At 42.0% G+C, this 14,972-nt stretch overlaps 1 protein-coding gene across 2 annotated transcripts in view; it reads left to right on the top strand.

Moving 5' to 3' along the window:
* The first annotated feature begins 370 nt into the window (after positions 1 to 370).
* Positions 371 to 14,972, top strand: part of MON2 (MON2 regulator of endosome-to-Golgi trafficking) — an 88,558-nt gene continuing 73,956 nt past the window's right edge. For both annotated transcript variants that reach the window (XM_075274512.1, XM_075274513.1), the window contains exons 1-4: positions 371 to 671; positions 11,577 to 11,640; positions 13,004 to 13,131; positions 14,712 to 14,843. In XM_075274512.1, coding sequence (XP_075130613.1) covers positions 558 to 671; positions 11,577 to 11,640; positions 13,004 to 13,131; positions 14,712 to 14,843 — 438 coding nt within the window. In that variant the 5' untranslated portion in view covers positions 371 to 557. The remainder of the gene's footprint in view (positions 672 to 11,576; positions 11,641 to 13,003; positions 13,132 to 14,711; positions 14,844 to 14,972) is intronic.

A 14,972-nucleotide genomic window follows, 5' to 3' on the forward strand; every position in this document is an offset into this window, starting at 1 on the left:
CAATGTTTCGTCCGATGCATTCTTATAATAGGAAGAATTGGGATTTCTTTACTCATCTGGAACAGCTAGCCCTGCAGTCTTTGGGGGTAGAAAAATAACAACGATCCGTGGCTATGTGAATACAGAACGTATAATGTATACTAGATATCTATATAAGGATGGATACACTACACTCCTCAGACCTATAGGTACACTATAAGACAGCTGACATGATAACACCTGCATAGACAGCCGCGGACTCTCCTCCTCACAAGGACTACACGGCGCTATAGTGACTGGGAGATGACGCTAACCAGGCTCTGGGAATGTCACACTGCGCCTGCGCGGATGTTCTCCCAGCTTCTAGCCTATGTTTACGGAAGCGGCTGTTACGTGTCAGTGCGGAGAGCGAGGGATTCTGGGAGTCCGGCTGATGGCCGAGCCGAAGGGCTGACAGCTCCGTGCTCAGCCGGGGACATGTTCTAGGAGCCTGAACGGAAGGGTGGCCGCCAGCTCCGCACCAGCGATAGCTTCTAGTCCCGCTTCTCCATAGCGGTACCCAGCAGTAATCTGGAAACATGTCCTCCTCCACCAGCAGCCCCGAGGCCATCAAGAAGCTCCTGGAGAACATGCAGAGTGACCTGCGGGGGCTCTCCATGGAGTGCAAGAAGAAGTTCCCTCCTGTCAAAGAGGTAAGCCTAGCCAGGAGAGGTAACTCCTCCCATCTGTGGCAGAAGTTTGGCTGTGCCCCTGTGTGTGCCCTGTACGGCGGTGAAACCTGAAGCCAATGATACTCTACAGACAGGAGCTGTGTTGTGGGATTTGGAGCCATTCAGGGTTTATCCCACTAGACAAAGTGCGGGGGTCTCTTCCTCACTATAGGACCCTCACCTCTTATTGCAGCCAGTTAAATGAAGGTGCCTAGCATGGTGCACTAAAGCCTATGGGAATAGCTATGTCAGCGACTCCTTTAGTACAGAGAGCCATACACATGTATCACATGTCACATCAGTTGTGAGAACCATCCTGAACAGGGAGGTGGAAGCCCCCGGGCTCCCCAAGGTGTTGGAGCTCCTTAGGCCTTACATGTAGTTTAGGTCTTGTCCATCACTGCAGAAACCACTGAAGGCCCAGCAATTGAAGGCTTCAGGACCCTTGCCCACGTACCAATGGATGATGTGGTAAATCTGCAGGAATATCCACTTGTATTACCTGTGTGGATTTGTTGAGGATTTTCTGTGTGTTTGTTGCAGAATCCATTCTGTGTAATACAAAGGATGGAATCCACATTGAAAAATGCAGACTAAGGTGATATTCTGTGGATTTACAGAAATCCAAGTCAGTTTCTGCTTTCTTTCTTCATTTCCATCAGTGTGTGAATGAGCTGTTTTAATACTTTTTGTATTTTCCACCTGTCTATGACCAGAGAATGCGCAGCATATCTGTCCTTTGTGGAAACCCCCCCTATACACGTCAGTAGAAAATATTCCACAAGTTAGATCATCCATGTATTCTCAGGAAATCTGATGACTTAGCTCTTAGAATTTGTATTTCAGTCACTAGTATTGATGGCAACACTGAATATCCATCACTGTGTCTGGTATATACAATATGGCCACAGTCATCTGTCCCCTCCTCCACTGTAGAGCAGAGAAGAGGGGTAGATGCTACATTTTGCTACAGTGTTGCTGTAACTGTGAAACTATGGAAACAATGTAACTCAACTATTCTGTGTTGTTTCTGTGTCTCCCATTCTTCTCTGGGAGTTTGGCCCAGTTCACATCTGCATTTGGGGAGTCTGCTTGGTGACCCCCGCAAATGGAAACCTATACATATTAAAAAGTGTTTAGCTAAGAAACTAACCTATAAAAAATAGACTATAATGGGGTCCATGTGATTTCCATTTGGTGTCTGCACAAATCATGTGGAGAGAAAAGTACTGCAAGCAGCACTTTTCTATTCGCATTTTTTGTGTAGAAACAACACAGACCCCCATTATAGTCTATGGGGTCTGTGTAGAGTCTTAGCTAACCACTTTTTAATACGTATAGGTTTCAGTACGGGGGTCCCCAAGCGGATTCCCCGAACGGAATACCGAACACAGATGTGTACCAGGCCTTACAGGAATAGCATAGAGCAGCACATTTTGGATGTTTCAAGTCTCTCTCGAGGGGTTAAGACTTGGGAACAGTTTAAGAATTATTTATAATAAAGCAGAACCACCCTATAACCATTGGTATAGATTTATTTCTGATGTGAAGTATACACAGTGCATCAGTCACTACCAGCGACACTAGTGTAAATACAATGAGAAATCTACGCCATAGTGTTCCTTATTTTAAAGATCTTGTGCACCCTGTTATTTGCTACCATTCGACATTTTAGTATTCAGTGACTGGTAGTGTCATGACACACGTTATTGCAGGCCAAGTATTGGGTCAGCCACATTGTAATTACCACTCCCTGCACAGATGTCAGGTGCACATAACTAAACTCCTCCAATGGGGACAAAAATGTATTGGAATTTAGTTTATGGCCACCACAAGTGAGTGTGGCAAATCCATAGCATTTGCTGTAATAGCACAGTGGATTAGTTTACCAAGCCATAAAATTCAGAGTGGAAATTGACCTGCAGTCAGATGATAACTCAGCATTCGCTTTTATGCTGTGGATTTTCACCCCTGATTTCACTCTCCACATCGTATAGGGTGACTCTTGTGTCACATTCACTGTAATTGGACAATAAAATCTGCAACAAAAAAACCCACATGATTTAGTCCAGTTTGGTGACCGCTTGTTAAAATATTCAGCACAGCCAAATTATTTTTGACAGACTAAAGTCTGCTGTTACAAAGACATTCGCAGTATTTTCATGGCAGACAAAAATCTAATGTGTATGGCCAGATTAAGGATAGGTTGCCAGTATTGAAACCCCAGGCTTAATAATTTGACCCCAATGAATCATCTGCAGACTACTTAAGCCTATGGTCAATGGAGTGAATCTACTAGATGTAGATGGAAATAATTGTGGCACATCTTTGGTGCAAAAGCCTTTTTTATGACAAAGATGTGCCATTTCTGACTTTTTTTTAATGCATCCCACTGTGATCTCTGTCTCCCATTGAAAACAACAGGAGGCAGATTCAGGGTGGAATCTGCCACGAATTAAGGAGCAGAATCCACAGCAAATTTCATACATGTGAACCCATCCTTATATGCTACTTAAAAAAAGAGCAGTAAACTTCTCAAATTGAAACTTGTATAGGGAAGTAAACTTTGAACATATTTCTGAAAACATTGACGTTAAAAATGGTATCAATGACTACCGTATTCTTGTTTCAGGCCTAACATTGAAAAGGTTTCTTGCTATTGTTATTGTTGGATTTACCTCAGGGCGGCCTATTTGGTTCTTCAACCTGTTTCCTGTTTGTAATGAATACAAAAAGAATTTAGCTAGTATTGTTTTCTCTCTGGAGGTGTGAGAGTTCTTGTTTTTTATTGCTAGTAGACATAGAGCTAGATGTAACAAAAGGTTCCATTTGCAGCTAAAGCTCTGTTACACTGTCATCATGGCTTCCACTTCAACTAAAATTATGGATCAATAGCGATTTGACTTATGGACTCTTTATGATGTATTAGAATCAGTTCTCGCTCTCCCCCCATTAACTATTAAAATTACTATTAAAAGCAAAAGTTGAAATATCTGCAGGTTCTTGCAGGGTACTCTCATCTATGACTGTAAACTAGAGATGAGCGAGTACTGTTCGGATCAGCTGATCCGAACAGTACGCTCCATAGAAATGAATGGATGCACCTGGTACTTCCGCTTTGACGGCGGCCGGCCGCTTAACCACCCGCGTGCCGGCTACGTCCATTCATTTCTATGCGAGCGTGCTGTTCGGATCGGCTGATCCGAACAGTACTCGCTCATCTCTAGGCTAATAGCTCCATTATGGCGGTAGCACACTGTGTTTTAGTCTCTGATGCATATACAATACAGAGCAGTGGTCGTTCCTTCCCTATCCATTATTATTACAGCTGTTTGCTTCACACATAATTTTGCTAGAAGAAACTGTAAAATGGTAATCAATTAGCTGAGAAAAGGCAAGTAATTTAGGAGATCCAGGGACATTGGACTTAAAATCCAGGTTATGGTGCATCTAAAAAGATCCTTTACACAGAAAAAGAAAAATCTGAGCACAATGAGGTAAGCTACTTGTTGTCTATGACTAACATCTCATTAGTAAGGCCTGGTTCAAATCTGTGTTCGGTCTTCCATTCGGGGAGTCCGCTTGGGGACCCCTTGAACGGAATACCAAATGCATTGACAAGCAGTGAGCAATGAAAGCACTAAAATGGGGTCTGTGTGGTGTCCGCACGAGTCATGAAGAGAGGAGAGGAGAGGAAAGTAGTTCCTGAAGTACTTTTCTCTCCGCATGTTCCGCGTGGAAAACACACAGACCCTATTATAGTCTTTGGGGTCCGTGTGCTTTCATTCCGTTCGGGAAGGGGTCCCCAAGTGGATTCCCTGAACGGAATACCGAACAAAGATGTGAACCAGGCCTAATAACACAAGCAACCAGTCTGAAGTACATAGACTTTCCTGACACTCACTGTTATTTGAAGCTGCAGAATCCTCTCTATGCAGTGTGTAGGCAGAAAAAACATTGTTTAGACATGTAGAGGTTATGAAGAGAACCTCTACTAACTATTTACTGTCTTAAGCCTGCTGGATTCAAAAGAAGGTGTTTACTTAGTAAGGCTACATGTACATGACCATGTGTCGGGTCCGTGTTTGAATAGCACAGACAAAGCATGGATGATGTCCATGTGTTGTCCATGTCTCTACAAACTCGTTCACTTTTTTTTTCAGGACCCCAAAACATGCAGGTATAGGACCTGTCCTGAATTTTGTCTCAGGTTTATGATCCATACAAGGGCCTGTGATAATACATGGTCATGTGTATGGGGCCATTACAATATAATGGGTCAGTGGGCTAGCTGTGAAAAATGTGGCTAGCACGCTGACAATGCTCACGTTCATATACATGGAGCCTTACAGAAAGTGAACAGCAAATTAGCAAGAAGACAGATACCTAGTGGCAAGAACTTTAGAGAGGTTTTTCTGGCAGAAAACTACAACATTTTTTAAATCATGTTCATTATATTTTGGTCCAGAGACACTTGGCTATCAAATAAGACTAAGTTGTCTGAAAATTCAATGACCATTTAATAGGTTTGATTTGTTTCATTCAATAGAATACCGCAACATACTGCACTGTTAAAGAGTAAAAGAGCAATGGAAAGTAACTAATATAACTGTTAAAGGGATTTTCCTGTTAAATAAAATCTTTTATTATTGCAGATCTAGTTAATACTGTCTGATTAGAAACTGAGCTTCTCGTTTTGAGATCTGGTTACCTTGGGTATCATCCTTCTGCAGCACACCAGCTTGGTTTACAATGATGGACAAGTCTAATTCTTAGCCTGCCTTTGGGAGCCTCTGAGCACCACTATTGGCTGTTATGGGGTGAACAATGTCACCTTACTACATGCATGAGAGGAGAGCAGGGGAGTTGTTGGAGATTGGCGCTACATCAACGCAGTGCTAAGCTCACTCACATCAAAAAGGCCCTATCAGACAGACCGGTACTCATGGCTATAAGCACACCTAGCAATGCTTGTTGCCGATAATAGCTGCCGATCAGCTGACTAGTGAGCAAACACTTGATCGCATCATACATGCAAATTGCTCTGTGTATTCAGGACAGTGACACCGATACTCCATGGGGATTATTCCTCCCCCATTCAGTTAGCATAAGGCTGATGTAAATGACAGATATCAAATTGTTTGTCATTGATCGGCACCTCAGGGGCTGAGATCTGACTGTGTAATACGACTTTCCAGACAAAAGTGTTTTTTTTGTTTAAAAAAAGGTCTGTTATTGCTCTTAATTGGTTAATAAATGCACCAATATAACTTTAGCAGTGGTTTGAGTGATTTCTGAGTGTCTCTAGGAGCTCCTGGTATCTTCTGCATTTGTTTACTTGGTTCAGCTTCCTGCTATTTACCTTCCATGCTATCTACCATGTCACCTCACTCTTTCCCACCCGTACACCCCCTCCCTGTCTCTCTAACTATCCCACTCACATCTAATAGCCCTTCCCTACCTACTCAGCTCAACCATCGACTCCATTATATGCTTACCCCTCTTCCTTCCAGTTTTCCTCCTTTTCTGACTGCTGGCGCGTGTATAGACCAAGCGCTGCTCTCTAGCCAATGATCTCCAGCTACTGCACAGATCTCTGATGCTGCTCCCATACCTGCGCAGTAGAGGTGGATTATTGGGTGCACCGAGCAGCGCTGGGACTATAGCGTGGGCAGACATCACAGATTGAGGAGTTGTCATCCTGCAGGAAGAAGATAGGTAAGTATGATGGAGTGGATGGGGAAGGGAGTAGTAGTGATTTTCTATTTCTGGAAATGGATCGTCACTGGATAACCAGCAAGTGTCCCTGTGGCAGTAACATGACGGCTCAGGGATATCAGTAAATATCCATTTTTTGATAAATAATGTTATTTAGAAAGTAGACGGGGAAGGATGTTTAGATTAGTGTAGGGATTTAATTTTATCCCAGACAACCCCTTTAAGCCATACCCCTAAATACCACCTCCTTCACACAGTTATACATTTGATTAAAGACTGGTACAAATTTGCACCATTTTAAAGTTTTTTGTTGAATCTTCTTTATTTATTTATTTATTTTTAATTTATTTATTTTAAATTAGATTTCTAACCTCCTTGTTAAAAAAACAAACAAACAAATAAAAATCAAACAATAAGGCCTGGTTCACCTCTGCGTTCGGTATCTCCCCAAGCAGACTCCCCAAACGGAAATCGGAGTGCATTAAAGAGCGGTTACCTAAGAAACCACACAGCCCCATAGACTGTAATGGGGTCTGTGTGGTTTCCGCTTGGTGTCCGCACAAATCACATGGCAAATTAAGCAGCACTTTTCTCTCCGCATGTTTCGTACAGAAACCAAACAGACCCCATTATAGTCTATGGGGGTCCATGTGGTTTCTTAGCTAATTGCTTTCTAATGAGTGTAGGTTTACATTGGGGGGAATTCCCCAAACGGAATACCGAACGCAGATGTGAACCGAGTCTAAAGGAAGTGTAGTCGCCTCTGGGGGGGGGGGGGATATAATTGGAGTGAACAGGGCACTGAATCATAAAACAAAAATATACCTGTGTAATGGAAATTGCTAAGCACCTATCTAATAATTTATAATAAAACAATACAAAAATTAGAAAATAGAGATGTAAGGGGTCATAAAGTAAAGCCCGTAGAATACATATACAGATGGGGTGAGTCTTTCTCTGATGAATCAGAGTAATGGAAAACTTTAGCACTGATGTCAGCATAAGGGCTTGGGCCTTATTCACATGTCGGGTCAGTGTTTTGCATCACTGATTGAAAGCCAAAACCAGTAATAGAGACTGCACAGAGGTAAGGCATAATAGAAAGAATTGTTCCTGTTCTGTGTTTTCAGACTGCTTCTGGTTTTGGCTTGCAGTCATTGATGCAAACTGACCAAAACACTGCTGTGCGTGAAAGGACTTATTCACACGTCGGTGGTATTTGGCCTATGGCTGTGAAGTATGAGTTACTGACTCCAGTTTCATAATAAATGAACGAATTCTATTTTAATAATAATATGCAATTATTATTAATTAGAAGCTTGGTGTGTTACTTATTTGCTTTCTTAGGTATTCAGTCACTAGCTCTTTAATGAATTGGTAAAGGATTCATTTATGAAGAAGTCAGCGGCAGCCTGAGTCGGGCTCCAGTAAAATAGAGGATTCGGAGTCATTGGTTTGTCCAGGTGACTCTAAAGCCCTGATTCGTATTGTGCTATTAGTGTTTTCCACAGCAAGATAGAACCGATTTTGTGTTTTTTTTTTTGTTTTGTTTTTTTTTTTTTTTTAAATACCCTTGAACGTTAGACTAGGTTCACATCTCTGGACCCATATGCAGATGTGTACCTAGCCTTAAAATGTTTTTTTGGGGGCAAAAAATATTTTTAAAAAGGTCTGTTTTTACTAGTAATGGGTTAATAAGTGCACCCAAATACCTTTAGCAGTGTTTTCTGGCTTTCTCTGGGAGCTCTTGGTATCCTCTGCATTTGTTTACATGAGTAGCTTCCTGCTGTCTTATCCTACAACTACCATGATGCATTGCAGTTCACTCAGATCCCCCCCCCCCTCACTTCTTCCCTCACATCCCACCCTGTTTCCCTAGCTAGCCTGCAGGCTACTAGCCCTACCTAGCTAACTACCTCAGTCCCCCAACCCCCACCCCATCATACTTAACTGTCTTCTCGTCCTGGAGATAACTTTTAGGTGCCACTGTCCCCTCTTCTTTCCGTACCTGGGAGCTGGAGCTGGCGCCTGTGTAATAGAACGCCGGCAGAAGAGGAGCAGCGGGCCTACCGTGCATGTGCAATAGACCACTGCTTCTCTTTGCTTCTGCCAGCGTTCTGTTACTCCTGCTTTCTTGTGAAGGAAGCGACGCCCAGCAGAAGAAGAGGAAGTGAGTGTTGGTGAGTATTATGGGGAGAGAGGAGCTGGGGCGGCCTCGGGCATATGGGTAAATATACATATACAGGGAGTAAATTAGAAGTTAGGAGGGGAAGAGGGTTTAGCTTAGTGTTAAAGTTTTATTTTATGCCGAACAACCCCTTTAACATGTCTGAGTAAAACATGGGCAGCACATGAATGGCATCTACATCAACTGTATCTACAGGCTTTGACAATTGCATATGTGTATTCTTCTGCCCTTTTTCAATGGCTTAGATTGATTTCATTTTTTTAAGTGCATGTGAATACGGATGAAATGCATTACGTTTCTATGGATCAAAAACCAAGCGTGTACGAATGCTGCCTAGTCCTGAGACTCTGCTCCCTGCCTAGGACAGAAATACTTTTAGTACAATGGCTTTCTAAAGTCTTTTTCCACAGTCCAGTATTGAACACTGCGGGATATCGCTGAGCAGCATCATTCAGAGTATATGGGAGGCTCCACTTGTGTATAGCTGTAGAGACTGGTACAAGTCATTGAGGAGCTGTATGATTTTGGCATGACTCCTGTATGTTCAATAAAGAGAACAAGCATCCCAATTCTTCTGCTGACAGGGAAAACAAGCAATTCCCAAGCTGAAAGCCTTCACGCCAGTTGCCATGGAAAGCTAGCAATAGTTCGTGCTTGCAGTGACTTCTTGATCAGCAGAGCTATAAGATCCTGGAGAAATATATCCAGATTTCCGATGTGCTTTTTTTTTGTTCCCCGTATTGTTAGTTTTTCTCATTTATTTGAATGCATTCCCTTCTATTGATGTGCATTATGGAGTCTGCAGGTTATCCTCATGTGAATGATCCCACTTTGTCAGTAACTCTACTGTATGGATACAATTCATTAATGGATTTATACACGCTCTATCGACCTGCGATACATAATGAAGTATACAGTATATACTGCACCAATCCCAGACCATAGTGGGATAAAGTTTAAAAAGATAGAGAGTAACTTTTCTCCTTTGTATCATTGGAATACACTGGTAGCATGGGTATAGTCTCTGCTGTTAGTAAAATGCATACTAGCTATGGAAAAGCTTGGACAATAGCCCTTTTAACCCGTTAAGGTAAAGCTTATGTGGTCATTTACATGAGTTAACCCTTTTGTTACACTGCCATTACCTTCCTCCTAGCACTTCACATAACACAGTAGAGGGTTCCTGTTGCATATTCCTCTGTCAATCTATGCTTAGAGTTGGTGTCACCTTAGTTCATAGTGGTTGACGTTACATTCTGACCACTGTGTTGCTTTCACCTCTTAATAGTGGATAGTGATTGACCATGTCCAGCTCCATGTGTTCGCTACATACGGTAACCAGGGGTTGTCTAGGGAGTATTTTTTTTTCTTTTTTTATACTGGGGTGTCGGGCTGTTTTCAACCCTGCGTCACGTAATTAGATCCAGCACCTAGGCCCCATGTTTCTCTGCCTCCTCCCTCCTCTCCAATTTTCACAATTACTTGTGCTTTGGTTTGCTTTTCTATGGTCTGTTAGTTCCCATAGCACAGGTGACTAAAGAGGGAAGAGGCTGAGTGATCTGGTTACAATCACATGAGCAGAGGTCAGACCTAGCCCAGAACTACCATGTTTCCCCGAAAATAAGACAGTGTCTTATATTAAATTTTGGTCCTAAAGATATGCTAAGTTTTATTTTCAGGGGATGTCTTATTTTATTTCCGTATGCTGCTGCCACCACTGCTCATAAAGATGCTGTGATACCGTACGTTGTATCCACTGTTCTTGCTGCTGTAGGATGAGCTGGGAGACTGGACCCCCCCCACACACTACATATGATGCTTAGTGTATGCACAGCGGCATCTCCCAGCTCATCCGACAGCAGCAGGAACAGTGGATACACCGTATCGCAGCGGCATCAGCAGCTGGCATACCTGTGCACACGGAACATCGCACAAAGTGTTCAGCAATGTTTTTCTTCATACAGTCTTTGCTCAGAAAGTTTATTATTATTGGGGGATGTCTTACTTTCGGGGGGTGCCTTATATTAGGCAATTCAACAAAACCTCTGCTATGTCTTACTTTCGGGAGCTGACTTATTTTCGGGGAAACAGGTTACCAGGTCTGCCATCAAAAATCGATAAGTAGAACAAAATTCATACCTTAATGATCAAAGCACCATTTACATAGAGCATTCTGAGAAGGTGGTTGATTTTTAGAAAAATGGAGAGGGCAATAGGAATTATATGAACGACACCCAGGTAGTTTTACTAAGTATTTTATATATTCATTGTTTGAGCTAGAGGTTCGCTGTCTGGTTATGCAATTTAGTCCAAGCATTGTGGATCCCTTCTTTATGATATCTTAGAGATGTATATGATTTACGTAATGTGTTTCAAAGGGAATCAAATTGTAGTCCCTAAATAGTTTGCCGATCCCATCAGTATAGTGTGACTTGCATTTTTTTTTAATGCACACACCTCTCTTTGTCTGCATGGATGAGGCACTGAACTGGTTGAAAAGCTGGAAGTACTGGACAGTCCAGTCAGTGTGCTTCAGGTTTAAGGTTTATTACCATCTAATAAAGTGATAACATATTAATGGACTATGCTATCCCTTTGTAATGAGTGGCGGCCTGCTTCAGGTACCCCAATGGCCTGCTTTTTTTCCCTGCAAGTTGGTGTTCCTTTCTAGCTGCTTCACACACTTTGAAATACTGTAGGGGAGGATTACATTTATTGATGGTCATCCCTCTGCTGGGGGTAGAGGCTAGGCTACCCAATATGATCCATGTTGTTACCTAATGTCAGACTCCCAACGATCAGACATGTATAGCATGTTGGATTAATATGCTGTCATTTTTTTTTTGTTGTTGCTGTGTGTGTGAACCACTACATAAAGTTCTAGGGGTTATCAGTGATTTAACTTGCTTTGAAATATGTTCTTCATGACTGTATAATAATTTACCAGTTTAAGGTCTTATCTCTCGCTTTATATATTCCAGGCTGCAGAATCCGGGATAGTGAAGGTAAAAAACATAGCTGCACGGAACACTGATATACTGACAGGTAATTCTGCTGATGTTTACCTCTGCCGTACAGAGAATGCTGCTCCACCTTTGACTAACATTGCTTGTATTGTCAGTAAATGTCTAATTTTTTCCTTTTTTTGTTTTATTTTACTTTTGTCACTGTAGAAATAAGAATGATATACGTACAAAGATCTTATTTTTATATGGAGTATATCTTGTATCTAAATTTAGTACTTTGCATGCACTGGATTGTCAGTGTATGACAATGAATCCTATCGTTTACAAGAAGCATAGATCTTGGACATAGAACATCAATGACATTTATTTACTTAAAATCTACAAAACCCAAATATATTCTGTGGTAGGGGGTTGTCCCAGTGCTATTCATTTACAACATTGTTATCCTCGGGTCACAGTGCTTTTTCTGATGCCATGATCATTAGCCATTGTGGTATCATAAGCTTGTGGATTGTCAGGATCAGTGATATGTATGTTTTTAAAGTGGAAGTTCTGGCCTGTCCTGAATAAGTCCCTGTTAGGATATATTATAATAGCTAATTTTACATGTAAGTAAAAATCTTACAACATAAAAAAATAAATACCTAGCCTATTCATTAGAACAACAATAATAATACATTTTATTTATATGGTACCGACATATTCTGCAGCACTTTACAATTTGTAGGGTTCAAGTACAGAAAAATGAGGCATTACAGAGTAGTAGGTCAATTCACACAAAAGTGGAGGGAGAGAAAATGCAGACTGCAATACTGTGTTAGTAAGGGTAAGTTCACACAGGGTTTTTTTGGTCCGGAACCTGAGGTGGAGGCTGCATTATGTTCTGGAACAAAATATGGGTAGCTGTGACAGGATGCCGATACAAAGCATCGGCATCCAGTCGCACACTCCGCTCCAGATTAGGCCCAAATGAATGGGCCTAGTTGGGAGGGAGTGTCTTCAGGCAGATGTCGCGAGGCAAATCCACCTGAAGGAAGTTCTTAACTGTCCGTTCACAAAGATGTCCGATTTTTCAAGCAGACAGCAAAAACCTACATGTAGGTTTTTGCTGTCCGCTTGAAAAATCGGACATCTTTGTGAACGGACACTTAAGGACAACCACGGACAGTAAAAGAACGCACCCGATGTCCATTTAAATCAATGCAAAATGTAACGGACACAGCTAGTGCAAGAATTTGTGCGGACATTAGCATCGAACCCTAGCTGTCGGACACCGACAGTAGTGTGAACGCTCTCTAAGAGTTCTCAAGACGCCAGATTATTTTAATTCTCAAAAACTGAGATACACTGTTAATCTGTTTTGTAATTGGTAGTGTTATTAACTGGGCATTGGCTATTTTTGAAAAATTACAACGTTGTTTTGCTTCTTTTCTTTCATGAAGCATTGAAGGAGAACAGTTTGGACGTTGTCCAACCTTTTCTTATGGGCTGTGGAACAAAAGAACCGAAAATCACCCAACTTTGTCTTGCTGCTATCCAGAGGCTCATGTCACATGAAGTGGTTTCGGAGGTATGTGAATTACAATCTACTGGGATCCTATCCTTTTACTATGTGATAAACCATACTTCTAAAAAAAAAAAAACAACCCTCAGAATTAACAAACTTCTAAACATTTAATATAGATTAAAAAAGCACCCCAGCTGCTCCCCCCTTCCTTTATGGCCAGCAGTAGTGGGCTTCCGGCAAAGTTTACTATGCTCACCCAGTCTTTGTACAGCCTCTGATCGGGTCGAATTGGGAGTACCTGTCTGTATTCTGCAGAGTTTGAGATAGTTCTCTTTTAAAGGAGTTGTCCAAATGTCAAGTGTCAGCAGAGTAATAAAATTTTTTCCCAAAAAAGCTGGTAATTTAAGTTATATGTATTAACTTAAAACGTAACTAAGCTTTCGGACAGCTTTTGATTTTCTGGCAGTATTTGTGTCATTAAAAAATTATGATGCGCTGGGCATACCTTTTAAAGGGATTCTACCATTAAAATCACATTTTTTTCTTGTTCACACGTAGGAATAGCCTTAAAGGCTATTCTTCTCCTACCTTTAGATGTCTTCTCCACGCCACCGTTCTGTAGAAATCCTGGTTTTCATCTGTATACAAATGAGTTCTCTCGCAGCACTGATGGTGTCCCCAATGCTGCGAGAGAAAACACTTACTCTGTAAGCAGCCATTTTCTTGTGCCCTGTGGGCATGCGCAGTGTGCTTTGCACGAGGCTTTGAAGTTTAAATCCAGCTTGAAGAAGATGGAGGCGGTGCTGGAGAGTTCTCTAGCAGCATTGGGGATGCACCCAGTGCTGTTTGAGCACTGGGGACCACCTCCAGTGCTGCGAGAGAACTCATTTGCATACAGAAGAAAACCAGGATTTATACCGAACGCTGGCGCAGAGAAGACATCTAAAGGTAGCAAAAGAATAGGGGCAACGCGGTGGCTCAGTGGTAAGCACTGCAGTCTTGCACCGCTGGAGTCCTGGGTTTGAATCCCACCAGGAACAACATCTGCAGGGAGGTTGTATGTTCTTCCCGTGTTTGCGTGGATTTCCTCCCATTCTACAAACACATACTGATAGGAAAAAAAAAATGAAATTGTACATTATGATCCCTATATGGGGCTCACAATCTACATTTAAAGGGATTCTAGCATTAAAACCCTTTTTTTTTGTTGACACGTAGGAATAGCCTTAAGAAAGGCTATTTTTCTCCTACCTTTAGATGTCCTCTCCGTGCCGCTGTTTGGTAGAAGTCCTGGTTTTCGCTGGTATGCAAATGAGTTCTCTCTCAGCACTTGGGGCGGGCCCCAGCACTCAAACAGCACTGGGGGCTTCCCCAATGATGCAAGAGAACTCTCCAGTGCCACCGCCATCTTCTTCAGGAACTTCCTCTTCACGTGTCTTCTTCCGGCGCAGGCGGTGAAACTTGTAGGCTTTGGGCAGAGCCGACTGCGCGTGCCTGGGGCCACAAGAAAAAATGGCTGCTTACACGGTAACCACGCGGCCATTTTCTTGTGGGCATGTGCAGAATCCCTTTAATGTACTGTAGAGCACTTATAGTCCATATATTGCACATTTTATTAAAAAAAAATTTCTTTATCTCACAAGGCCGCTGCTGGTAATATCATCAACATGTTATGGCAGCTGATGGAAAATGGACTAGAAGAACTGAAGCTTCTGCAGACTGTTTTGGTGCTTCTAACAACTAACACCGTGGTTCATGATGATGCTTTATCAAAGGTAATAGTGCTGTACGGATCGATTGATTCTATTTATTGAATGAATTTATGTATTTTCAGAAACGGATGAAAGGGTTTTCCAGGCTTATAATATTGATGACCTATCCTTAGGATTTTAGGATAATTCATC

The sequence above is a fragment of the Leptodactylus fuscus genome, chromosome 5 (assembly GCF_031893055.1).
Source record: "Leptodactylus fuscus isolate aLepFus1 chromosome 5, aLepFus1.hap2, whole genome shotgun sequence".
In the NCBI taxonomy this organism is placed as follows: Eukaryota; Metazoa; Chordata; class Amphibia; order Anura; family Leptodactylidae; genus Leptodactylus; species Leptodactylus fuscus.